The sequence below is a fragment of the Tachysurus vachellii genome, chromosome 8 (assembly GCF_030014155.1).
Source record: "Tachysurus vachellii isolate PV-2020 chromosome 8, HZAU_Pvac_v1, whole genome shotgun sequence".
Classification (NCBI taxonomy): Eukaryota; Metazoa; Chordata; class Actinopteri; order Siluriformes; family Bagridae; genus Tachysurus; species Tachysurus vachellii.
In genome coordinates, this window is record NC_083467.1 from 22,420,103 (window position 1) to 22,445,177 (window position 25,075).

The following is a 25,075-nucleotide window of genomic DNA, read 5'->3' on the forward strand; positions in this document are numbered from 1 at the left end:
CTCTATACTCTACGCTCTATCGCCCAAAGTATGTGCACACCCGATCATCACACCCATACGAACGTATTCTGTAACTCGTTGCCACAAAGTTGGAAATACACAACTGTATAGAACGGATTTGTTTTCTGAAGCATTACAGTTTTTCCTTTGCTGGTGCTAAGAGGCCCAAACCTGTTCCAGCATAACAATGTCTCTGTGATGAGATGAGATGTACCTTTATTAATCCTCTGTAGGTGAAGATTCGTGCACAAAGCAAGCTCCATGGAGACATGGTGTGTCAGGGTTGGATAGAAGAAGTCAAGTGTCCTGCACAGAGCCCTAACCTCAACCCCACTAGGCACCTTTGGGATGAACAGGAACACTGACTGTGGTTCAGGCCTCACTTAAAGCTCTTATAGCTGAATGAACACAAATCCACTCAGCTACACACACTCCAAATCTGCTGGAAACCCAGCTGGGAAGTTTTGCTGTGGAATGAAATGTTCTACAAAAAAATACATGTACAGTATTATATATACAGTACATTGGTGTAAATGCACAACAGTCTGAGTTATCATCCCAAGTCTTGCTGTTTTTTCTTCCAAGCTCAGTGACGTCCCGTATTCCGCTTCGACTTCACACAATAAGTGTCATCTCGACCTTTCATTATTTTCTTCTCTTTTTCTGAAACGAAAATTGCACAGCACGAGCAAAAAGAGGAGGAAAAAAAAACCTGTATCTATATTTTCTAATTTCTTGTGCGTCGAGAGGCAGAATATTTTTGGAGAACGGATGTCAGAGAAGCCGCTGGGTAAAATTGCCACCGCTGTATGTTCTCAGCCAGCCATTATCTCACACATACATGCCAACACGGCGAGGTTTTTCACCTTTGCATGCTGTGTAATTATTACTATGCTTGTGGTTGCCTGTTTTATGGCTGCTAGCAGGGGGCAGTCAGAGGCAGAAAGGCAAATGCTTTTCATTCCTAGCGTCTGGCTTAGACAGATAGTCACTATCTGGTTCAGGTTAATAAAGTTTTGCTCTTTCGACTATCATTCGTATATTATGGTTCAGCATTTAGATTTTATGTCGATTTAGAATCTGCATTTCGTTTTGTGTTGGCTGATTCGGCTTTAGGTCCCGGTGTGGTCACGAGCTTCCCACGATGGTATTTGCGTTGTTGTGTCTATCGTTTTTTTAGCTCGTGCTCTGATTGGTCGATTGTTTTTGTGGGATGGTTGATAACTGTTGCAACCTTGATCCTCAAAGCACATAGCAGTTCTTTCACCGGTGTGTTTTTTTTTTTTATGTCAATCATACATGTTTAAATCAATTGTGTGTATAATTCCAGTTACTTTTCTTTTATTAATCATATTTCTTTCCTTCCTGCAGTTCCTCTGAGAAGTCCCTTCACTGGAGACCCACAGGTAAAGCCTTTATATTTGTAGCTTGTCTATTTTCATCATTTTAAACAAAAAAGGAATTAATCTCTTAATGCCATTGTTGACCACAAACATTTTTATATTTCTGTCATTAAGACCTATATATTGTTTTAACGTAGGCTTCATCTTCAAATCCATGCCATACTTGATTATGTCAGATGTAACCACATTCGTCTTCATGTTTAAGCTTTTATTCGATTATCTGCTCAGGGGTACGGACGTAATAAGAGGATGTTCAGGACCGGATTTACTCAGGAACATCTTGACTCAATTAACGTTAATGCTAGGCTTATTCCAATAATCAATAACATAAATCATCTCAACATTAATGTGTCCTACTTAATTCCCTCTATGAGAAGTCATGTCATATATATGTGGTAGCTTAGTGTTCAAGGTGTTGGACTACTGATCAGAAGGTTGTGAATCCCAGGTCCCAAGACTCTTGTGCTCTGACTGACAGTCGGTGGTAAAAGTATGTAAATTATCGTGATATTAAAAACCTGCGATTAAAGGGTGGACAGTTTGGAGGAATCGTAAATGTAATATCAATTAATAACTGCCAAAAGCGAAATATTTGCCCGAGGGAACGGGGAAATGCAGCAAGACTTTGGGACGAGAGGAGGAGCGAGGCTTACTATTGATTGCGCTAATGCATGCCGTCGCTAAATAGCTTTAAGCTCGTACAGTTGTAAATGAATTAAAATGTGTACACTGCAACATTAGCATTAGTTGCACGTCATTGCCTTTGTTTAACTGTGTAATAATAGATCAAACCAAGTAGCGCTGTGGCTCCAGTATTCCACAGGCACTGACTGATGCCTCATTAGTGTAACCTCTCAAATCTCACTGCTGTAACCCTTTCAATATCATTAATAAAGCTGACATTTGGGCTGCGAGTGTAAATAATCTCTACAGACAATACACAGCATTTTCATACTGCTCAGCTGTAAATATGACTTATCTAAATTATACCGTCCCTTAAATTGAACTTCTTCTCTTTACATCTAAATAAAAATAGATCTATTAATAGATCTGACACCATGTTGTAGAAATGACCAGCGAATGAACCTTCAATTAATTATAGTGTAAATAAGTCCACTCCGATAATACTCCAAATCGGCAATAGCAAAAAACGCGCAAAAATCATGCAGCGTGTCAGCGTTAGTGCCTTTAGTGTCCTAATTATACGTTTCATAAGCTTGTACAAACGTAATAATGATCTGTTATTGTTTTCAAGCTTTTGTTGAAATTCAATGCACCCAGCTGTTGGAACGCAATCAACTAATATGGCTGCCACCCAGATGACTGTGTGTCTGTGTGTGTTTGTGTGTGTGTGTGTGTGTGTGTATGTGTGTGTGTATGTGTGAGGGAGACTGAGGTCTGTTTAGCTGTGAAACCTTGAGATTTCACTAATAAACAGTTGACGTGTAACTTGGAACATTTTGTCCAAAACAAAACACTGGTCCATGTTTGTCCTTGCTTTTTTATTTTGAAGCACACTGTGTGAAAATCCTATTTCTATATAATTGTTATCACTAGAGAGGAGGGATAAGACATGTGCTGAAGACTTTTTCACACTTGTTCTTTTTTCCCCATTATAAATAGAACAGTTAAAGTTTAAGGGGAAAAATAAACCATTCCATAGTTCTGTAATTTTAGCTGTTCAACTAATCAGCTGTTTTTTTTTGTTTTTTTTTGTGAACCTGCAGTTATCCTGATGAAATTCAGTACTAACTGTTAATTTTCCAAGTAGGAAGTTTACATCTTGCTTTTTTTATTTTCTGTCAAAGACATTTTAACAAACAAACTGGTATTACATTAGATAATTAGCTAGCATTGTTTCAAGACTTTCAGAATCAGAACTTAACCTTGTTTAAATATCTGGTTTGATTCCATAACTTTATGTATTTCCTTCTGAAACAGGAAGTCAGAGTGACATCATGTTGAAGTGCTTGACTGATGCCAAACCCTGCTGAATATAAACAAACCTGAAAGTAGCTTAGTGAGCTAAATGCATCTCTGAAAACTATATATATAATTTCCACCCTCTGTACTAGTAAATGTCTGATTGTAGAGTTTAAAAGTGCTGGACACTTGCTTCAATTTCACATCAGGGATTTGAACATCTATAGGAGAAAAGATGCAATGTACACAGAAAAGGGGAAAAAGATTTGCTGGTTTGAGAACCAATGGAGTCAGTCAGTAAAAGTCTTAACAGTTGTCTTGACAATATCTGCAATATCTAGGGGGCTTGGTGGCGTTGTTGTTAGAACGTTTGCCTCACATCTCTAGGGTTGGAGGTTTAAGTCCTGCCTCTGTCTGATTCTCTCTGTGCCTCAGGGGGCCCCTCCAGGTACTCTGGTTTTCTCCTCCGGTCCAAAGCCATGTTGGCTGCTGCTCTAAATTTTTCATGGTTTAGGGACTGGATGGGTGGATGAATGCTGACAAGGATGAATGTTTCGAATCATTAGAAGAAAATGGCCGATTGTCCTCGACACACAATCGCTCTCTGCTAGTTTTTGCAGTGTCACTGTCTGTCCCGGCGGCTCCATCGCTTTACAGTCGAGCTTTAGAGAGATGAAGTCCAGCCAGTGATTAAGCAGAATGACAGAGTGGGAGGCGTGTGTGTATTTTGTGTGTGTGATGGCCAGATATGGCCGCAGGAGGATTTGTAGTCTCCCGGTGGTAATGAACTCCTGTTATAAAGTTAATCTTGATTACTGCTGCCCATATCAGCCATATGCTGGGAGCTCATAAAAACGATAACCCACTTATAGCAATTTGTTAGCTTTATGCCACGGCTTGTATCGATAATTCACCCGACCATCTGGATGCATTTTTATATAAAGTTCTCAAATACAGTGCAAATTGGTCTATTTTGGTAAAGATTAAATGTGCTTGTGGCTGTCTGAAGTGTATTAGAGGTAACAGTCTGGATGCTGTGCGTGGACGTGACTCGCAAAGACCGCAGTGTGTTTGTGAGGAGTTGGGGTGAGGAGGTGGAGAGGAAGCTCTGCAGACACACTCAGACCTGCGAGAGCCCCCGTGTCAGGGTGTCAGGGCCGCTCGCTCACACAGTCAACAGATATGAGCAAACAGCATGCTGAAGAAACAAGCACACATATAAACAGTCTCTAGAGTCCACCATCATCTATATGAGACAGAGAGGCATGACACTGTACATAGGGTTAAGACCAGGGACTTTCTTCCTCCTCATGCAGATTTGTGCTGGACTGGAAAAGAGGGATTTAAAAACATCTTTACCTTATTAAGAGATTAAAGAAAGCTCGTTGCCCTCTATTTATAAGCCACGGCCCCTGACTTTATGATGCTCGTGGCTTTATTTTAAATTAGCAAGAAGGTCAAGAGTCCTGTAGGGACCTGGATGTTCAAGATGAAAGATTTGTCCAGAAAATGTGTGTCTAATGCTGAAACCTAATCCTTAGCTCACAAAGTGTGATAAGGCTATTTTATTTAAAAAGCTTGATGAAACAAATAGGATTTGGATATATAAAACCTTTTTACGGCCTATGATACTTCTAGGTTTAGCTTGGGTATAATCTCAGCATGTACCCAAAAGCCTAAACGTAAGGTGCTTACACTGAGTCCCTAACTGTGTTTACATTTCTGCATTTTTATTTCTTCCATAGATGTGTCAAGTTCCACCGATGCCAAGTCTGTCAGGGAGCAGCTGTCACTGTGCTCCCCGGAGCAGTGCTCTCTGCAAGAAAGTGAGGGTCCGTCTGCACACGACACTTTTGATCAGGAGCCACACTGCAGCTCACGTGGGCACCGGATATCCCATTAGAATGAAGGAAATAAGCAGAGATGGTGTTGCTTGAAAACAGTTTTGTAGTGCAGATACATCATTCTCCCCACTGCACACTAGTTACATTACTCATCTGGCAGGCAGTTCTATTTAAAGCCACTTGGGATACAATCCAGTCAGTCCACTTCTGAGATGTGAAATGTTCACTTTTAGGGTTACTCGCTCAGACACCGAACCACAGAGACACCGCAGTGTGTTTACCGCAGTGCGTTTACTATAATTATATGATCCATCAATTACTTTTAAAGGCAACAAAAAAAACATTAGCCAAATCAATGAGATATTAAGTAGATCTTATCCTAGCAGACTCCGTGGTATCTTCACACATCAAACTGTGGACTTTAGAATCTAATCTGTAATTCCTTCCTTAAAGGTATGTTGGATACGATCTGTCTTTTTTTCTATTAGAAGGTCTATAACAGTGTGCAGGCTGGTGAGTTCCAACATTTAAGTGATTCCCGCCTATAATAACGAGGGCCCCTGTCCCAAGGATCTATAGTGGGTTGTGGAGTAGAGTCTCTACAGCCAAACACCTTTGCTATGGCCATGGCGTAATGAACATGGTTAAAAAGGGCAGTTTTACATGTGAAGTTTTATGAGAAGAACATGTATTGGTAGAAGGCTTTTATTAATAATTCAGCCAAAGTTATTTATAATTGGGCCTCTATCTGTATAATTCGGTCTCTTGGAGATGAAGGTTACTTTTATCTCTTATGCCAATCTCCTGATAAAAGCCTTGGCATCACGGTTGTAGTTTTTCTAAGAGCAAGAATTCATTCTTGTCTGTTCTTGTCTATGATAATCACACATCTTCTACAGATGTGGTGGATCAAGTCCCATATACTGTTGGTTCAATCTTATCGAGTTCCTTTCATCACTGCTCAGACGATGAGCCTTCTGACACTAAAACTAAATTATAGCTGAAAGCACATTACAGTAACTTTTGACTCGAGGATCAAATACAGAAAAGGGTTCTGCAGACTGCAAATGTGTGCATGATTTAACCTTAATTACACACTTTCTCTCTCGTCCTCAGGGTCTGTTGGGAACTCGCGCAGTTCCACTCAGATGAACTCGTATTCTGACAGCGGCTACCAGGATGCGGGCAGCTACTACAGCAGCCAAAACGTGGGAAGGACGGGTGTGCGACTGCAGCACTCGTACCAGAGCAGCGGCCCTGTTGATAGCGGCACGCTCCTGAGGAACTCCAGGGCAGAGGGTCAGGCTTCCAGCCAAGTAGGAGTCATTTGTTAAATACGACATATATCCAGTTTACTGTGTGGTGTATAGTAGGATAGATGTAAATGTTAGACTAGCTATAGATAGAACAGAATGGGATGGGGAGATGGATCGATTCTACAGCTAAGCTTCTTCTTTTCATGCGGGTGGAGATTCAGCATTAGTATGAAACCCCATTACCGATACTGAGCCACAGAGAATGTCAGGATATTATCCAACATATAATAACTAGAGCAGCTTGAGATGCTCTGCAATCCTCTCCAAGGACATTGGTGTGTATGTATGTGTATAGAAGATGACAATGCACACAGAATTCTTTTAGAGTGCCTTAATAAAATCTTTTTTTGTTATTTGTTACCTGAACAGAGGTTGACTGATCAGAGCTATTCTGAGAGAAAGAATGTGCAGGATCCCAGAAGGTTTTGTTTGCTATGCACTTTTTCTATACTGCAATTTTATAATATTAGGTTTACTTTATATACCACTTTTCTCCAACACAATGTCGTGCTTTTTAAAGAGCCGAAGCAGCAGAACCACCTAGTTATCGATAAGAGACATACCGAGATGAGTAAATAGATGGACGGGAGAAGGGATAAAGCGTCACAAAATCTCATGGTTGCTATGATGCTGAAAGAAACCATGGAATTCTTGAAGCTACAAGTTAACTAGAACAAACCTTAACAAACAGTCATGGGGTCTTATGCGTGTAGTAGTTCACCAGTGTACCAAGAGCACAGCCATTTATCTATTTTTTTTTTTAGATAAGAAGCAGGATTTTGAGGAAAATGGGGAACAAGTAAGTGGGTGAGCGGTAAGCGTGTGGGACTCTAGTAGCTGGATATGTTGATATAGTCAAAGTTATGGAGGCACAGATTAGAGATTGAGCTTGCTTAACACTGAGCATTTCAGAAGGGTGAGAGAACAGCCATGCGATTCAATTCAATGAGGATTTGAAGTTGATCTCATGGTTCCGAGCTATCTTGCTGTTGATCTGGCAATAACCGAATCAGTTTGATGGTACGAGTAAAAATACCTAGATATAAAAGCTTTGTAAAGCCTTCTGTTTTAACTGTTATTGAGTGTTAGGTAATTAGGCAGTGTGATGTCCTGATAACAATGAAAACTTGTGAGTGTGACATTGAATGATATAGACAAGGGGGAGCATGTAAATGATGAAAAGAAGTGGACCATATACAGATCTCTGAGGGATACCGCTGTGTAACACAACCTGACGAGGATTTGTGTTTGCTGATGTTGATGATATGTCTGTTGGTGAGATAGCAGTAAAGCCAGGAGAGGGCTAAATCTGTCATGCATGCCTGAGGCTGACAGCTGTGCAATAAGTTAGTTATATAAAATCATATCAAATGTAGTGCTAAGATGAAGGAGCATGAGAATACTAAGACAAGAGAAGGTCATTAACAACTCTCACAAGGACAGTGTCTGTGCTATGGAATTTTAGGAATCTAGATAGGCAAGATCCAGCTGTAAACAGTGGCATTTCTTTTCTTTGCCTGCGTGCCAGATGTCTGGAGGTGTCGGCGGGGCGATCCCGGGACGTGCCATGCGGCGTGTGAGCTCAGTACCATCTAGGACACAGTCACCTGCCTACAGCACTAGCATCTCTCCTTTGCGTGGGTCATTGCGGGCGTCGCCGGGCAGTGCTTACGTCTCGCCCATCGTAACCGAGCCTAAGCCACTGCCCAGCATCTTCTCCAGCAGCACCCTGCCCAACTCTCAGAGGGCCAGCTCTCCCTTCTCAGCTCAAAGAAACTCCCCCTCCACCCTGCGCAGGGTGGGTTCAGGCACCAGCGCCAGCCGTACCACCTCGCCCTACTCTGGGCGCCTGGGCTCACCGCTTAGCGCGGCAGGGGACGATGGACAAGTGGCATCCAGTTCATCTCCGGTGCGAACAGGAATGACGGCCGTGCCGCAGCATTACGGAACGACATTGCCAAGGACGCTGCTGCACGAGGGCTCCGATCCCTACAGCACACACTCGTACGAGATCTACGAGAGGATGGTGCCACCACCGGACAGCCTGACAGGTGTGTGTCTGTACATGCATTGTTTAAAGCACTTTGCCATTTTGTGTGTGCACGATTCTGTCTCTTGCTACGTTTCTTAATCATATTAATCCTCACAAGGATTCCAGTCATGTGATGCATCTAACAGGCTCGTCCACTCCATGCGAGCGTCTGCTGTATTAAAGGTTATTTAAAACTTAAACAGATTTCAAATCCCTTCACTTATATTCTTATTCAAACAGTCACTTTTCTGTAATCTTTCTTTTTGTGCAAGATCTGATCTAACACTGAATAAGTAATGCCAATCCCGATCTCTACTAATTCCCAGCAGCACATCTCACTTCCTCTGTCTCAGTGTTCATCCATAATGAGTTTTGTTCCCATATCTTTACATCTTAAGCACTGCTGTTTTCCAGCATATCACTAATTGCAGGCTTTCTGCGTAAATCACTAATCTGAAGAAATAAGAAAACAAATCTACCCATAAAAGACCACAACAGATGACTGGTTTTCAGAAGCCTGCTCATAAAACTCTAACTATATACTATAAATGTTTTTCAGAAACATAGATGCCAGTTCTCCGAGCTTTAGAATTGATTCAGGTTCTTGTTGTCTTTACAGCCATATGTCATTGTTGAAGCAAAATGAATAGGGAGTTAAAAGCATGTGCCATGGGGAAGAGTAGAGGAGCGAGACAGTGGGAGGATGATAGAAGCTTTGCTGTGGCTGACAGCTCTTATGGGCAATTTATCCATAAGCGCTGATGGATAGATCTGTTGTGGTTCCTTAGCGTGGGTGTCTGCCTAGAGCTTTAGCGCTGACATTTCAAAAGCTCGTGGAACTGAATTGTCTGTGACAGGGCAACACTCCTGTCCATTCTTATCCGTCTTTCTCCTTTTTCTTCCCCACCAATAGGACTTTGATTTAAAACTGCTGTGTGCCAGTGTTTAATGAGTCAAGGATCTCTGCTGTGGTTTCCTTTCCCTTTCACGAGCCCCCTGATTTATTTTTGCTCACTCAGGAAATTGCTGCCCATCGTGGTACGTTTTATCTAATGATGATAGACCACACAAGGAAGCATCTCAAGTCAGGGTTTTTATCTGCAGCAGGTGGCAAACCCGCTCTTTAGCAAACACAAATTTATTTTATTCGCAGTACAAAGGCGAGCGATACGGTGAGGCGGGTGGCGTAACGTGGTTTCGGCTGTGAAATACTAATTCGCCGGTACGATGCAGAATGATGCCAGTTGTTTGTGTGGTAACGGATTTCAACTCTTAAAACTTGTATTGGTTGCTGCGAGATCTACTAGAAGAGGAACATGTAATATTACCTGTTTGTTTTTCAGTGTATCCCAGTGCTGATGAAGGTACAAGGCTAGTCATTTCTCTTTATTTTGCTGCTATCAGGCTGTTAATTGCACAAAAATAAAACGAGCACATTAAAAAATGCAAGAGCTGAATAACTTGGGGACAACATTTCATTCTAAATCACAACCCCTTAGGATTTGTTAATTTATCTGCTGTCAGAAATTGCTTAATTTTTATACCCGTCTTACACACTCGTGCAGTTTTCTAACCAGCCAATCGCGGTACAGCAGCACAATGCACAGAATCATACAGATACAGGTCAGGAGTTTCAGATAGTGATCACATGAAACATCAGAATGGTTTTCATTTGATTGTGGAACGGACGACACGTCCATATGGGCTTAAATAGTCCAGAAACTACTGATCTGAGACAAAAGACATTCAGTGAGCTGCTGTTTTGTTGATGAAAGAGGTCAGAGAAGATCAGTCAGACTGAGGTGAGCTGATAACAAGGGTGTAATTTACTCAAATAGCCACTCTTTACAACCGCAACGATCAGACATCCATCTCAGAATGCACACGTTAAACCTTAAGGGCAAATGTTGCATTAGAAGACCATCATCATGTACAGCGATATCATTAAATATATCTTTGTTGCCTTAATTAATCTAATAATGTGGAAGCCTTTAAGTTTTGACCCGTGTGTGTTGTGTTTAGATCTATGTCCACCGATAGGAATAATCCACCTCAAGCATCTTGTTGAACGGAGAATCTATAATCATCATCTGGAGGATTATTGTCCAAAGTATTTTAGACGACTGAACCAGGCACTCAGTTTAAATAAATAAATAAATAAATAAACGGGGCCACTGAATTACTTTTTATTTCTTAACACTATTTCAATGCAGATGTTCTGATTGTGACCAATCACATGCGATTAGTTAAATTAATTCCGTGAATGAAGGTCATTGAGAAATGAAAGAGATTTCATCAAAAATCATTCAAACAAAATAAGTTCATACATTTCATTTGCACTTTCTGGTGTGATTATATGGCTTGTTAAAAAAAAAAAAAAAAGGACAAAAACAGAATGTTGAAATGATTAGGCAGAGAATTATGCATTATCCTCCTCATTAATTCACAGAGTACACAGCGCTAATGTGAAACAGCACATAACTGATCATAGTCATATTTATAGCCACAAGCTAATGATGAATGGTTAAGCAGTAAAAGCTAACCGGTGTCTTCGTTCTGTTATGTTATAGTTGCTTATTTTTTATATCGTTTGTCTTTTACAGATTTTCACTGTTCTGTACAGTGCAAGTTTTAAACTAACCATCGATAATGTGAGGATTTCAATGGGTTTTATTTGTTTAAGGTGAAGAAGTAACGCTTTCCCTCCTCTGCTGCACTCTCCTGGTGAATGAGTGACCGTTGTTGCTCGTGTCTGACCTCCAATTAGGTGTGTAAAATCACACAGTCGAGGTCAAGGAGGAATTACAGCTCCGAGCTGATTAAGCCGAGGCTTCCTGAAAAGCAGCTTGTTTCAGTGGAGGAATGTGTGAATGGATCAGTGTCGCATTCGAATAAATTCAGATTGTATGTCTTTTTTTTATTATCATTATTATTAAAAGGGAATGTTCTCATAGATGTTGATTAATGTTCTCATGATTGTTGATGTGCATGGTCATGATACTGCTGAGACATGTGACAAATAACGTCTGAAATTGTAACTTGTCTTTCTGTTTTTTTTGCTGCCCTCGGATCTATTCAGACGCCTTGATTGATGACGTTCCAGGTGAAAGCACCTTACCTTCTTAATGTTACTTCATCCTGTGTGTGTGTGTGTGTGTGTGCATTTTGCAGTACATTTATTCATAGTACAGTGAATGTATTGTCATTCTATTTGATTCTCCATTAGTCTTTTCAAAAGGGTTTTTCATTTTCTTTTTATCCCCCATCACTCACCAGGAAACTTTAGAAGGTGAAACAAGACTCTGTTCATGTCTACTCAGGTGTTTCTCTGTTTAACGTCCGTGTCATTTTGTGCATAGAAACTTGTAACACAAGGGAATTGTAACACATTCATATTGTTTTAACGTTTGGGATTGAATCAGTTTTTTACTGCTCTGTCAGTAGTTATAGTACCACTGACAGATAGAGCTTTCACTATAGAGACGATCTGCATTGTCTCCTGTCACTTTAGATTCAGATTTACTCCATTAAATCTCGTGTGAGTGTGTGTGTGAGTGAGTGAGAGTGTGTGTGGGTTTGCTGCATGTAGCTGTATAGTGGGACGATTACTTTGTGCAGATTCAGTAAGGTTTAATCACAGGTAAAAACACAGTGTCCCAAAACACACACACTTTTTTTTTTTCCCCCTTTTTCCTTTTCTCCCTCCATTCTATTCATGCTTAGTCCTCTCTTTGGCTTACTGCTTACCTTCCTTTCTTTCTTTTCTTTCTGTTCTTTCCTTCCTTCTTTCCTTTTTTTTCTTTTTTCAATTTCTTTTCCATTAATCTCCCCTTCACCATCTCTTTTCATTCTCTCCCCTCTCTCTCTCTGTCTCTCTATTTGTCCCTGCTCAGACTGGGTTATTTCCACTGATTGGATTATTGGCAGTAGAGTGTCACCTCCATTTTCTCACCAGAAAGGCAGATCTGGGAGAAATATGTCCTGTCATCTGGTTTAATTCTGGCTTTTGGAAACTGCAGAGACCGAACTGTTCTGTGGATTCAGTAAGATATTATTATACTATTATATTTTTGATGCTTGGTGCATATCCTTCAGGCTTTCTAGTCTGTGTGTGGGGAGCAAACCCCAGGTTGCCTTAAGCTTCACATTGCATTCTCTTTTGTTTAAAGGCCAAAGTCTGTTACTGTCTTTAAACAAATTCCAGTCAGCTGCATCTAGTTAAGTGTGCGCATTCGTTTACTGGGTCTCTGTGCCAGGAGATTTCTGCCAAGAACCGTCAGCAGAGCCTTCAGTAATAACTAATGAAGCTGGGCCAAATGAGGATTTATTAGGCACAGCACCAGAGCTCTGCCCTGCCAATGGCTAAACTTTTCTCCTTTGAGTCAGATCATTAGACACTGACGCCCATGTCCCACGTGTGGCTGCGTTCAGGTTGCTGTTGTCAGTATAGCCTTAAGTCGACCTGGAGACTATCCGTATCCTCCTGAGCACTCTGTGCCACAGATACAAGCACTCAATTACCCAGAGTGCTTTGGTGCGATTTTTAGCAAAAACGGGTGGCTCTGTTACACTTTAGGAGGTGTTTATTTTTTTCCTGACCTGGTTTTTGGCTCCACAACTGATTCTTGTAACTGATCACCTTTATCCTCTGATGAAACATTTATATCCAAAATGGGTATGGCCTCTCTCTTCCTAGATGACTCCACCTTATCTTACGCTCACTAAATTGTTTGATGAGAATGAAAATAATCATATTCTAGTCATAAAATAAGTTAACTGGCTTTAAGAAGTAACGGTGAATGTTCAAGGGAAGACTCAAAAAGGCATAATAAAATACATGGCATTGAAAGTGTATTGAAGGTTATATTTGTGGTCTGAGAGCCTTGGCAGTATGATCTAAACTTCAGTTGAAAGGAGGCAGACGGAGAGAGTGAGAGGCAGACGGAGAGAGTGAGAGAGAGGCGCAGACAGAGTGAGTGAGAGAGAGGCGCAGACAGTGAGTGAGCGAGAGGCGCAGACAGAGTGAGTGAGAGAGAGGCGCAGACAGAGTGAGTGAGAGAGAGGCGCAGACAGAGTGAGTGAGAGAGAGGCGCAGACAGTGAGTGAGCGAGAGGCGCAGACAGAGTGAGTGAGCGAGAGGCGCAGACGGAGTGAGTGAGCGAGAGGCGCAGACGGAGTGAGTGAGCGAGAGGCGCAGACAGAGTGAGTGAGCGAGAGGCGCAGACGGAGTGAGTGAGCGAGAGGCGCAGACGGAGTGAGTGAGCGAGAGACGCAGACGGAGTGAGTGAGCGAGAGGCGCAGACGGAGTGAGTGAGCGAGAGGCGCAGACGGAGTGAGTGAGCGAGAGACGCAGACGGAGTGAGTGAGCGAGAGGCGCAGACGGAGTGAGTGAGCGAGAGGCGCAGACGGAGTGAGCGAGAGGCGCAGACGGAGTGAGTGAGCGAGAGGTGCAGACGGAGTGAGTGAGCGAGAGGCGCAGACGGAGTGAGACAGAGAGGGAGTGAGCGAGAGGCGCAGACGGAGTGAGACAGAGAGGGAGCGAGCGAGAGCGGCAGACGGAGTGAGACAGAGAGGGAGCGAGCGAGAGCGGCAGACAGAGAGGGAGCGAGCGAGAGCGGCAGACAGAGGGGGAGCGAGCGAGAGCGGCAGACAGAGGGGGAGCGAGCGAGAGCGGCAGACAGAGAGGGAGCGAGCGAGAGCGGCAGACAGAGAGGGAGTGTGAGAGGCAGACAGAGAGGGAGTGTGAGAGGCAGACAGAGAGGGAGTGTGAGAGGCAGACAGAGAGGGAGTGTGAGAGGCAGACAGAGAGGGAGTGTGAGAGGCAGACAGAGAGGGAGTGTGAGAGGCAGACAGAGAGGGAGTGTGAGAGGCAGACAGAGAGGGAGTGTGAGAGGCAGACTGAGTATGTGACAGAGAGGATTTTCTCAGATGGAGGTTGCAGAATATGATGGATTATTATTCTAGATCATGCTATAGGATTAATATAAAACCTAGTGGGCATGGATGTAAGATTAACATGATAGACGTTACTGTACCATTCTGCAGGGTTCTGTAAGTTCTGCTTTGACCCAATTGAGCTGAAGTGAATGATGTGTGGGCACAAGAGCATGAAAGTGCATCTCTCTCTCTCTCTCTCTCTCTCTCTCTCTTTTACGGTCTAACGCTCTCTCTTTCCTGCTTTCTCCAGCTCTCTTCTCTCATTTGCTCTCCCTGTCTTATGTTCGATTATCCATGAGACGGTTTGTTCTGCTCTGCTGTCTAGATTTTCCAGTGCCTGTAGACTTTTGGTAGAATTGCATGGAAAAACCATCACATCTTCAGAGGTGTGCGTGTGTGCGTGTGTGTGTGTGTGTGCGTGTGCGTGTGTGTGTGTGTGTGCACGCATGCTTAACAGTAGTACTCGAATGCAGACCCATATTAAAGAGCCTGTAATTTCATACTGCCACAGTGAGAATATTAGCAGTAACATTACACTCTGCATTTGAATTACAAAATCCACAGCAGGTTTATTCCATACAGCCATCTTTTTAAGAGATGAAGAAAGGAATGTGTCATGGTTTCCATAGCATGGTTTCCATGGTTTTCTCCACTTGTTTTGCTTAATTAGTATGAACCCTTGATTAATATTATTTATACCTTTTTGTGTCTTATTAATCCCTGAGTTCTTAGCATCAACTTGTATATTGTGTTCTGTGACCTTCTCCAGCACGTTACAGTTTATTATGAATATTCCTGTGATGACCCTGAATGCTGTGTGTTTACACACACTCTGTAGACTATGACAGTGATTTTCCCAAAACAATTTGCCCCAGAAAAAGCCCACACCGAGGTTACTGAGTTCAACCTGCAGAGCGCACAGATATAAACTGCACCATATTTTATATTTATTCGTTGTTTTTATTACTTGCCCACAGTAATTCTCTTGTCATAGATATTTAGCTTGTTTTCGTAAATCATTCTAAAGTCTACCATCTTCAACTCATTTGAAGGAATAACTCACATATATAGGCGGAATACCAGATGGATTCCAGTTCACTTTTTATATTCTCACTACATGAGCCGTAACATAAAGGTCTCGTAAAGTATGACCTCTTTTGTCCTGCACTTAACACGTCTGTGTCAGTTCTCATTTTTGGCCGTTTTTTCAGCACACCATCAACATACAGCACTTAACATTATTATTCAGTAGTTGTACACAACAGTCATATTACACACTACCTCATCTACCATGCTGGTTTGCTCATGTGAGATTATGATACACTTTGATCTTATGATAATTCTGATTATGATAGATTATGAGAATTTGAATACTATGAAAGTATTATAAACTTATGAAGCTATTTGTCTTTGCTGTACACTGAAGACATTTAAGTTTGAGATCCACAGATGATTAGCAGAGGAGAAATAAATCAGAATATCAACTTTCAGTTTCTAAATTTTACTTCTAGACGTAAAAGAGATGGAGAACATTGCACCTTTTGTTTGAACCAAGTAAGCCAAAATCTAGGAACATGCATGTGACTGACAGATGTTTCTATACTTCTGTAAAGCTGCTTTGATACAAGGTCCATTGTTAAAAGTTCTATATAAATAAATTGAATAGAATTGAATAGATGTTATGTGTTGGTATTTCCCTGTCTGTCCTGCTTTCTCCAGCTCTCTTCTCTCATTTGCTCTCCCCATCTTAAGTTCGATTATCCACGAGACGGTTTGTTCTGCTCCGCTGTCTAGATTTTCCAGTGCCTGTAGACTGAAGTTTTGGTAGAATTGCATGGAAAAACCATCATATCTTTAGAGGTGTGTGTGTGTGTGTGTGTGTGTGTGTGTGCCTGTGTGTGTGCCTGTGTGGTCGAATGCAGACCCATATGAAAGGGTCAATAATTTCATGTGAATTGAACTGAATAGATTTGAGTAGATGTTATGCAGAACAGAAAGGATGTTGTGTTGCCCAGGTGTCCTGTTAGATTGATCGTTTAAACAGGTAATAGTTCAAAGGAATAAACCAACATGAAAGCTGAAAGAATGAATGAATGGGATAGAGAATGAATGAATGAATGAATGAATGAGAGAGAATGAATGCGAGAAAAAGAAAGAATGAATGAATGAGGGAAAGAATGAATGAATGAATGAATGAGAGAGAATGAATGAATGAGAGAGAATGAATGAATGAGAGAGAATGAGAGAGAGAAATAATGAGAGAAAGAACGAATGAATGAATGAGAGAAAAAGAAAATGAATGAGGGAAAGAATGAATGAATGAGGGAGAGAGAGAATGAATGAGAGAGAATGAATGAATGAGAGAGAATGAGAGATTAATGAATGAGAGAGAGAAATAATGAGAGAAAGAACGAATGAATGAATGAGAGAAAAAGAAAGAATGAATGAGGGAAAGAATGAATGAATGAGGGAGAGAGAGAGAGAGAGAGTGAATGAGAGAGAATGAATGAATGAGAGAGAATGAGAGATTAATGAATGAGAGTGAGAAATAATGAGAGAAAGAACGAATGAATGAATGAGAGAGAAAGAATGAATGAGGGAAAGAATGAATGAATGAGGGAGAGAGAGAGAGAGAGAATGAATGAGAGAGAGAGAGAATGAATGAATGAATGAGCGAGAATGAATGAATGAATGAGAGAGAGAGAGAGAAATAAATTTGGATTAAATTAAGTCATTTAAAGCAGGTGATTTGCAACCAAATATAAAGTGTTATTTTACTTAAATCTCTTTTAATACTTTTGCTCACCTAAAAATCGATGGTGAGCACTATATATAAAGTGTGAGCTTTTTTTTAAGAGTATGTGTTTGCAGGCATTGATAAACTGCTGTGGTTTTACTCGCACCTCTCTGAGCTCTGCTTCACATCTGGACCACCGAGCCCAAGCGATGCTCAGTATCCCTCTGGACAGTGTACACACATGCGCGCGCGCACACACACACACACACACACAGTCTGCTGCATTGTTCACCTATGTTTTTTTCTCGTCATGGACAGATTCTCACCGTCACTTTCACCCAGACAAAAATGCAAACCCAGCTTTTTGCTCTTGGCTCAAAACACACACATAAATACGCAGGGCTATAATTTAAACTACAGTAATATGCATGATCTCATCTGGGTTTTCCCTGGCAGATGAGTCTAGGATTAATTGGTAGAGTGCCAGGGGTTACTTTTCTTCTCTTTAGCTACATCACTGCACAGGCTCCATCTCCCCTAAAAGATCCTCCTAATGTCTCTGTCTTATGCACATAGATTTTCTGTACAGAGGGATTGAAACCACACGCCTCCACTTTCTATATGCTGTAAATTTTTAGATCATAATGTATTATGATGGCACTGTGCAGTCTACAGCTACAGAGCAACGTGTCTTCATGATTAGAGTGCTAATAATTAAGTTACTGTTCTTCTCTGGTTCGCTGAGGCTGAGTGAAGATTTTAGCATATCAGTAAATCCAATTCTAGGCAAACTTAAAATATTCTCACGTGCTCTACTATTGGCCTGCAAATATATTAAACATGACCAGGACTGTATAATGAGAATTAGAGGCTGAATGGCTTTTAACACCATCTGTGGTAAGGGGAGAAGAGCTGTAGCTCCCGCAATCCCTTGGGTTATGCTGACATCACTGTTTTCCCTTAAATTCTACCTATGTAAGGCTTTAACCTAAATCACACATAGGATGGATAATATTTTCCCTCCCTCTCAAAAAGCCTCTGATTGTGAATGCCACGTGTAAGAGAGTCCGTGCACCTGCCTCCTGCACACGTCCCTCAGGACCCTGCTTGCGTGACAGGATCTGAAAATGTTATTTTATTCTTTCTGTACATTTTCTACGTTCCCAGTAATTCTCAAGCTGAATTCGGAGTATACAAGTGTGAAGTGTGTTGAAAATGTGGAAATGAGTGAGTCTCTCTCTCTCTCTCTCTCTCTCTCTCATTCTGTCTTTCCGATTGTCCTCGGCAGGTCTGCGAGCGTCCTTTGCGAGTCAGCACAGTCCTCATGGAGGTGATTTACGCTCCACTGTGAGTCCAGACCGCCATATTGGACCTATCTATGAAGACCGAGCCTTTCATGGGCCTCTGTACCGCAGCCCCAGCCACATTACACACTCACCACTCTACAGATCGCCTTCAGGTAAGAAGTTCTACACACTTTTACTAAGCTCTTGCTTCCTTTCTGAGAGACGAGAATATCTCTTTAAATTCTTTAATTCAGTGTGTGCTTATTTATTTATGTGTGTGTGTGTGTGTGTGTGTGTGTGTGTGTGTGTACGTATATATACAATGCTGGAAAGCAGCGGTTACTAATTATTACTAACGACAAAGTACATACAGTAGTTTACTCCAAATAACCAGTTGCATGAGCTGCACTTGTGACCATATCTACACAGTCCTGATCGCAATGAAAGACAGTTAGTGTTCGGTTTAGTGGCTGCTGAGTAGGGTGGGCGTCAGCATGTAATTTGTGTTTAGGTGAAGGATTTCTGCACTGGGTTGTGTATGCTGATTGTAGCTGTGTAGAGAGCAGAGAAGATTGCTCCTAATCTCAAGGGAGGCTTTTAAAAATGGCATATTCTAGTGTCATTCTTCATGTGTGGGTGCTTATAAGCTTATAAGCCACTTTAGGGGTGTGTGTGTGTGTGTTTGTGTTTGTGTGTGTTTGTGGCATGGAGAGGGAGAGAGATTGCTCTTAAAGGCTCAGGTGTATAGTCATGTCTTTATCTCCCCATAGAGAACGACATGTTCTCCACACATGCAATTTCTTTTCCTTCGCAGACAGAAGGAGAGATAAAGCACATATCACATACAGAGAAAGAGACCAAGAGAGAAAGAGAGAATAAGCAAAGGATTAAGAGATTAAAGGACAGGTCTAGGCGCTAAGAGTAGGTCTCCATGCTGGAGTTCACTCTGTGAGTGACAGAGTGCTAATAGTCACCATATTTCACACCGGCAAGCCACAGGTGACTGTTTAAATTTCCTGAGTAAATTTCCAGGACTGACTAGAAGGCGTTTGTAAAAAGATTTGCTTAATTCTATCTAGTTAAAACCCAACTAATTTGAAAAATCCATACGTGTCCCTCTGTGTTCAGTTTGACATGCAAAACTGAAAAATGTACTTTCATCTGGATTTGATTAGCGTAATAAAATATTTCATTCAAGACAGTCCATGTCCATAATGGTTCGCTCTACTTTGGCAACAGACAATCCTAGAGCAACACCAAAGAATTGTTAGCTGCTAATGTGAACATGAAGGTACATCAACATACCTTACAGGTAACAACAGTATGTGAAAGATTTGTTTTTAAGTTTTTTATTGTATATACACTTTTTTATTTTTATCCAGAATACTAATACCCATCTTCACAACAGTATCCAAGTCCTGCAGCCTTACATCAGCTTACAACATGAATAACTTGGGACTCCAGACATATTCGTTAAATTTAAACGCTATCATAGGATGCACGGTCATGTTATTGTCGATTCTAATTTCTAAATAAAGCTCACGTTACACCGAATACGAAAGTAAAACTCGAAGTGCGTGTATGCGGTGTACTGCTATTGCAAAAGCGGGGAAATAGACAAAGCATTAAGAAGGCAGGACACGGCGTCTCACAGATTACACGTTTTATGGAGACGGTTATGATTGAAAAGGTCAAAATCTCTTCAAACTTTTCAGAATTGCAGCCAGTGTGAATTGACTTTTTATCTTTCTCTCTCGCTATTTTTGCTTCTCGCTCCCTTCCTTATATCTGATGAGTTTGCTCATAAGCAGTCTGAAGACGGTTCTTCCATAAATGCGTGCAATATGTTTGTACTTCACTACATCAATAGAGAGAGAGAAAAAGAGAGAGAGAGAGATAAAGGGTCATTTGGGTCTTCTTATTAGGAAGTACCTCTCTACAAATAATCCATCCCTGTGTACACTTTGTGATGGTTCTAAATTAAATCTTAATAGCTCGTTGCCTTTATAGCTCTCCATTCACGGCAGCTTTAATCATTCTCATCGTCGCTTTCCTCGTCACAGACAAACTCCGCTCTGATGCTTCGAGGTTAATTGTGCTATAAATCAGACAGAAGTAAATACTTGATCTTGTAAGATATGATGACATCATTTAAAATCTCACTGATCAGCAGTAGCTTGTTCTCTTTATACCAGCATTAAATGGAGATTCTAGTCCTGGATCAGTTGTGTCACTTCCTGTTGTGCTGTTTGTGGTGAAAAGGCAAAGTAGCCACAAAAGTCACCTGTTTGTGTAACAGATGGCACATTTAGCCTGCCAACAAAAAGAAACAGCTAGTCAGAACAGTGTGTGGAGAAAATCAGCATCGGTCTTCCCCTTACCTACACACACACACACACACATACACACACAAACACACACACTGCATGATGGAGGAAAATGTAGATGAATGAAATGACTGAAGCATTCTTTGGTCACTTTACAAATATAAACCATTTGCATTTATTCAGATAATCACAGCCATGATACGTGCCGTTATGTGAACTCAGAAGAGTAATACGGACAATTCTTTCCTTACTAATGTAACACAGGGGGCCATGACAGGAAATTCCTGCCAAGATTCTTGAGGGCATGACTAAAGTCATAAGTCTCGCAGTGTTTGCCCCGAATAAAAAAAAAAATGGACCATGTTCCAAAATATTTTTCAGCCTCAGTGCACTACGCAATTTAGACTTAATCCAAAATAAGCAGTCGGATTAAAGAACCAATCAGCACTAAGGTAATTGAATTAAATGTGCTAGTTCATCTGCTTGATGCTTTTATGTTGTTTCAGCAAGAGTAAAAGGCAAATATTTTCCCCCCAACCACCCCGCAGGAAAAAAAAGAGAAACTCAAAAATGAAAAAAGAAAGAGTACAGGCTGTGTAAAAAAAAAAAAAAAAATCTGACTCGCCACATACATTGTGGTTCACATCTCCAACAGCTAACATTTGTAATACGGGGGTGGGGGGGGGGAAGAGATAATGGGTGTCTTCCACACAACTGACTCGAGCTGATTCCCAGGACACTGTTGAGCTTGGCTTGTTGTGTGTAAAACCCAGAATGTAGTTGTGCTGAAGCAAGAGAGATTATTTACGAAGGACGACTCAGCCAAGGTGCTCAGTAACTAAATATTTAACAAGGCTTTAGCAGGATAGCGTCTGATCCTGCTTGTTTGCCTATATGCAGGTTGCTTATAGAGAAAGTCAGTCATCAACCCTGTACTACTTTACTGCAGAATTTAATCTGCCAAGAATTATCCTCCAAATGTCCTGTACATAAAGATAACGAGATCTCTCTGGCAAAAAAGAGCAGTGTTTACTGCAGAAGTCAACACTAATGGATTACAGATTGAGGGTATGTGTGTGTGTCTGTGTGTGTGTCTGTGTGTGTGTCTGTGTGTGTGTGTCTGTGTGTGTGTGTCTGTGTGTGTGTCTGTGTGTGTGTGTTTGTGTGTCTGTGTGTGTGGTGCTGTGGCTGTTAAATATCCCAAACCTCCACACACCCACTCATGTAGTCGCTCTGACACCATCACTTCTCTTTTTTTTCACACGTTTCTCAGGCATTTTCTCTCTCTCTCTCTCTCTCTCTCTCTCTCTCTCTCTCTCTCTCTCTCTCTCTCTCTCTCACTCGTGCTGTTATTCTGATTAATAGTTTTGTGTTTGATGTTTTCCTCTAAGGTGTGGGAAACCTGCAGAGGAGCTCCAGCCAGCGCAGCAACATGACCTACCAAAGAAGCAACAACTACACTGCAGTGACGTATTCCGACCCGTACCGCTCCGGCCCGTACCGACCCTCTGAGGGCAGCTTCACCCGGCATGCCATCGGCATCGACGATGGAGCCATTCGCTCTCCCTCCATCGACAGTATTCAGAAAGACCCCAGGTACACACACACACACACACACACACACACACACACACACACACACACAAGTTTTAAATGTCTTTTTGTCTCTTTGGACTTTTCCAACACTTTTTTTTTAAATAATTTTTTAACTGATCACTGCGTATGACTTAATATTATACATTTTCTTGTGTTTCTTACATTTTATTTTTAATTTATTTCCTGTTTGTGAGTGTGAAATTGAATACATTGAGTAATTGTTAATAATCTGTTGCTGCTCAGTTGTAGTAAAAAAATAAGAATTACATCTGAGACAAGTGAAATTTTGCATTAACATCAACAGACAAAGAGACTGATGAATTGTGTGGAATATGACATTGTAAATCATTCTGTTCTGTTTGAGGAGGTGAAGGAGGAGACTGATGTCTGCTTGCTAGTTGGTGTCTGTGTGACTGGATGTGCGTCTGTGTGACAATGTTCTTTTAGCAAGTGAAGAAAGTACGATTGCTGTTAGGGTGAAGGTGATTATTTTTGTTAGGAGAACTCCATGTAACATTATGGAAGGAGGCTCAGATATCAGTGCTTGTAACAGTCTCTGTGCATTGTAAAGCTTTGCAGTGCAGGAATCTCGTCAGGAAGGGCGAGTTTAGGATGTTTTTCATATAACAGCGTGACCTGTTGTGTGTTCTTTCTTTCTTCAGAAATAGGAAACCGTTTTAGAGCCAAACACTCCTTTATTCTTTAGTGAAGGTTCACTAAAGTTGGGTGAAATGAATGAGCACTTTTTTATATCTTCAATATATGAGCTTACAACATGCTACTGTGCTTGTACAAGCAGTTGTAAAGTGTGTGTGTGTGTAACGTGATGCTGCTCCTGCTTACTGAGCTCTTTTCACTGGTGCTGACTCAACACTGTCGTATTCCCTCCATTCACTCTGGAGTGTACCGGGCAGGGGGCCAAACATTTAAACACGAAGCCTCATGCCTGGCCCCTTCTACTGTGGATTCCCACACTGCTCTGTCTCTTCTCTGTAAGGCAAAGAATGATGTGCATTTGGTGTGTGTGTGTGTGTGTGAGAGAGAGAGAGAAAAAGAGAGAGAATGTTTGCTCCTCCTTTTTCTTGACCTACTCGCCTCAACTTCCGTGACCTTGCACAGTGGGTGTGCGTTTTACACTCTGTTGTGTGTTGACACAAGCAGGTGGTTTAGAGCAGGGTTAAACATGCAGTTTTTTACACACGCACGCACACACACACACACACACACACACACACACACACACACACACACACACACACTGATGAAGGAGACACAGAAGAAGTGGTCACTGGGGATGTGTGAGTGTGTGTGTGTGTGTGTGTGTGTGTGTGTGTGAAGCAAAGCAGGGTAAATGCAGTATGGCCCCAGGCTAATTTTGATGAGTATAGCTTGCCTTTATAGAAAAGTCAGCCTATTTTTCCCACCCTACGTCCTCCCTGTGGATATCAGTGCATCATTCACACCCACTTAGTCGCTGTCCTTTACGCTGCAGCCTGCAAGATACCACATCACCACCTTCATCTCACACGCAGTCTAATCCTGATAATCAGAAATCAAGAAACGGTTGCAGTTTACTAATTGGATCACAGCGAACCCTGGTACGTTTGTCTTGTTGTTGTGGGATGACAGCCTTCAGAACGAGGTGGTCTGGTACAGAAAGTGACCCAACAGAAAGGCTCACAGAAAGTGATTAGTCTCTGAATCACCCCGACTGCAGGAAGTGAACCAAACCTGACCTGTACTTTTAGTACCCTTGTGATCGTCAGTGCAGGTTGAAATCTGGCAGCACAAATCTAATGTCAGGTTGGAATTTAATGAATGCTTTATCACGAGGTGTGCTTAGGCAAGCTTCTCTTTAATAATGCAGTGCAACACCGTGAGGTTTTTAAAATGATGTGCAATTAGAGGTTGTTTTACTTTAGTGGTAGAGATTGACACTCTCACAGAACTTTCAGGACACGCGGCTCCTCCGGTCACATCACACGGCATCGCCTGCTGATTTCACCTTCACGTCATCAGAAGTGCAAAACATTTACAGACTGCAGAAACCCCTCATTTAACTACTTCTATAAAACCCGGCCCACTTCATAACCTCCTGAAAGTCTTTTATGTAACTCTCCAACTGAGATCACTCCACACACCCGCTTTCAACAGCACGACAAAAATTCTACATTGACTACATCACACACACACACACATGCGCGCGCGCGCACACACACACACACACACACACACACACACTGTTTTAAAATCAGGTCACAACTTCAGGGCACCTGCATGCGCATTTGTGAGATATAACCATGCCCGGTATCTGCTGCACTTTGCATGCTATTAGTGCAGGACACTGGAAATCTTCTCTTCTCTTCTCTTCTCTTCTCTTCTCTTCTCTTCTCTTCTCTTTTCTGCTTGTCTCTTCTCTTTTCTTCTCTTCTCATCTCTTTTCTATTCTTCTCTTCTCTTCTCTTCTCTTCTCTTCTTCTGCCTCATTTGATTTTCTATTCTCTTCGCTTCTCACCTCTCCGCCTCTCCTCTCTTTATTTTCCTGAAACGTTGTAGCACTAGAACAGAACTCTGCTGCATACTGGATGTAAATGAGAAGCAAAAATGTAAACTAGGTGTTTTGCTTTTTAAATGCAGCTCTTTTTGAGCAGTTTTTTTATTTTTGAGTTTGTTG

The 25,075-nt window shown here is 41.6% G+C and overlaps 1 protein-coding gene across 12 annotated transcripts in view; it reads left to right on the top strand.

The window, feature by feature from the left end:
* LOC132850387 (plakophilin-4-like) overlaps positions 1 to 25,075 on the top strand; it is a 108,920-nt gene that overhangs the window by 63,479 nt on the left and 20,366 nt on the right. For 10 of the 12 annotated variants that reach the window (XM_060876939.1, XM_060876932.1, XM_060876931.1 and 7 more), the window contains 6 exons: positions 1,372 to 1,406; positions 5,072 to 5,158; positions 6,287 to 6,486; positions 8,015 to 8,537; positions 18,481 to 18,651; positions 22,197 to 22,401. In XM_060876939.1, coding sequence (XP_060732922.1) covers positions 1,372 to 1,406; positions 5,072 to 5,158; positions 6,287 to 6,486; positions 8,015 to 8,537; positions 18,481 to 18,651; positions 22,197 to 22,401 — 1,221 coding nt within the window. The remainder of the gene's footprint in view (positions 1 to 1,371; positions 1,407 to 5,071; positions 5,159 to 6,286; positions 6,487 to 8,014; positions 8,538 to 18,480; positions 18,652 to 22,196; positions 22,402 to 25,075) is intronic. The other 2 variants (XM_060876933.1, XM_060876936.1) reach the window with 1 other exon arrangement.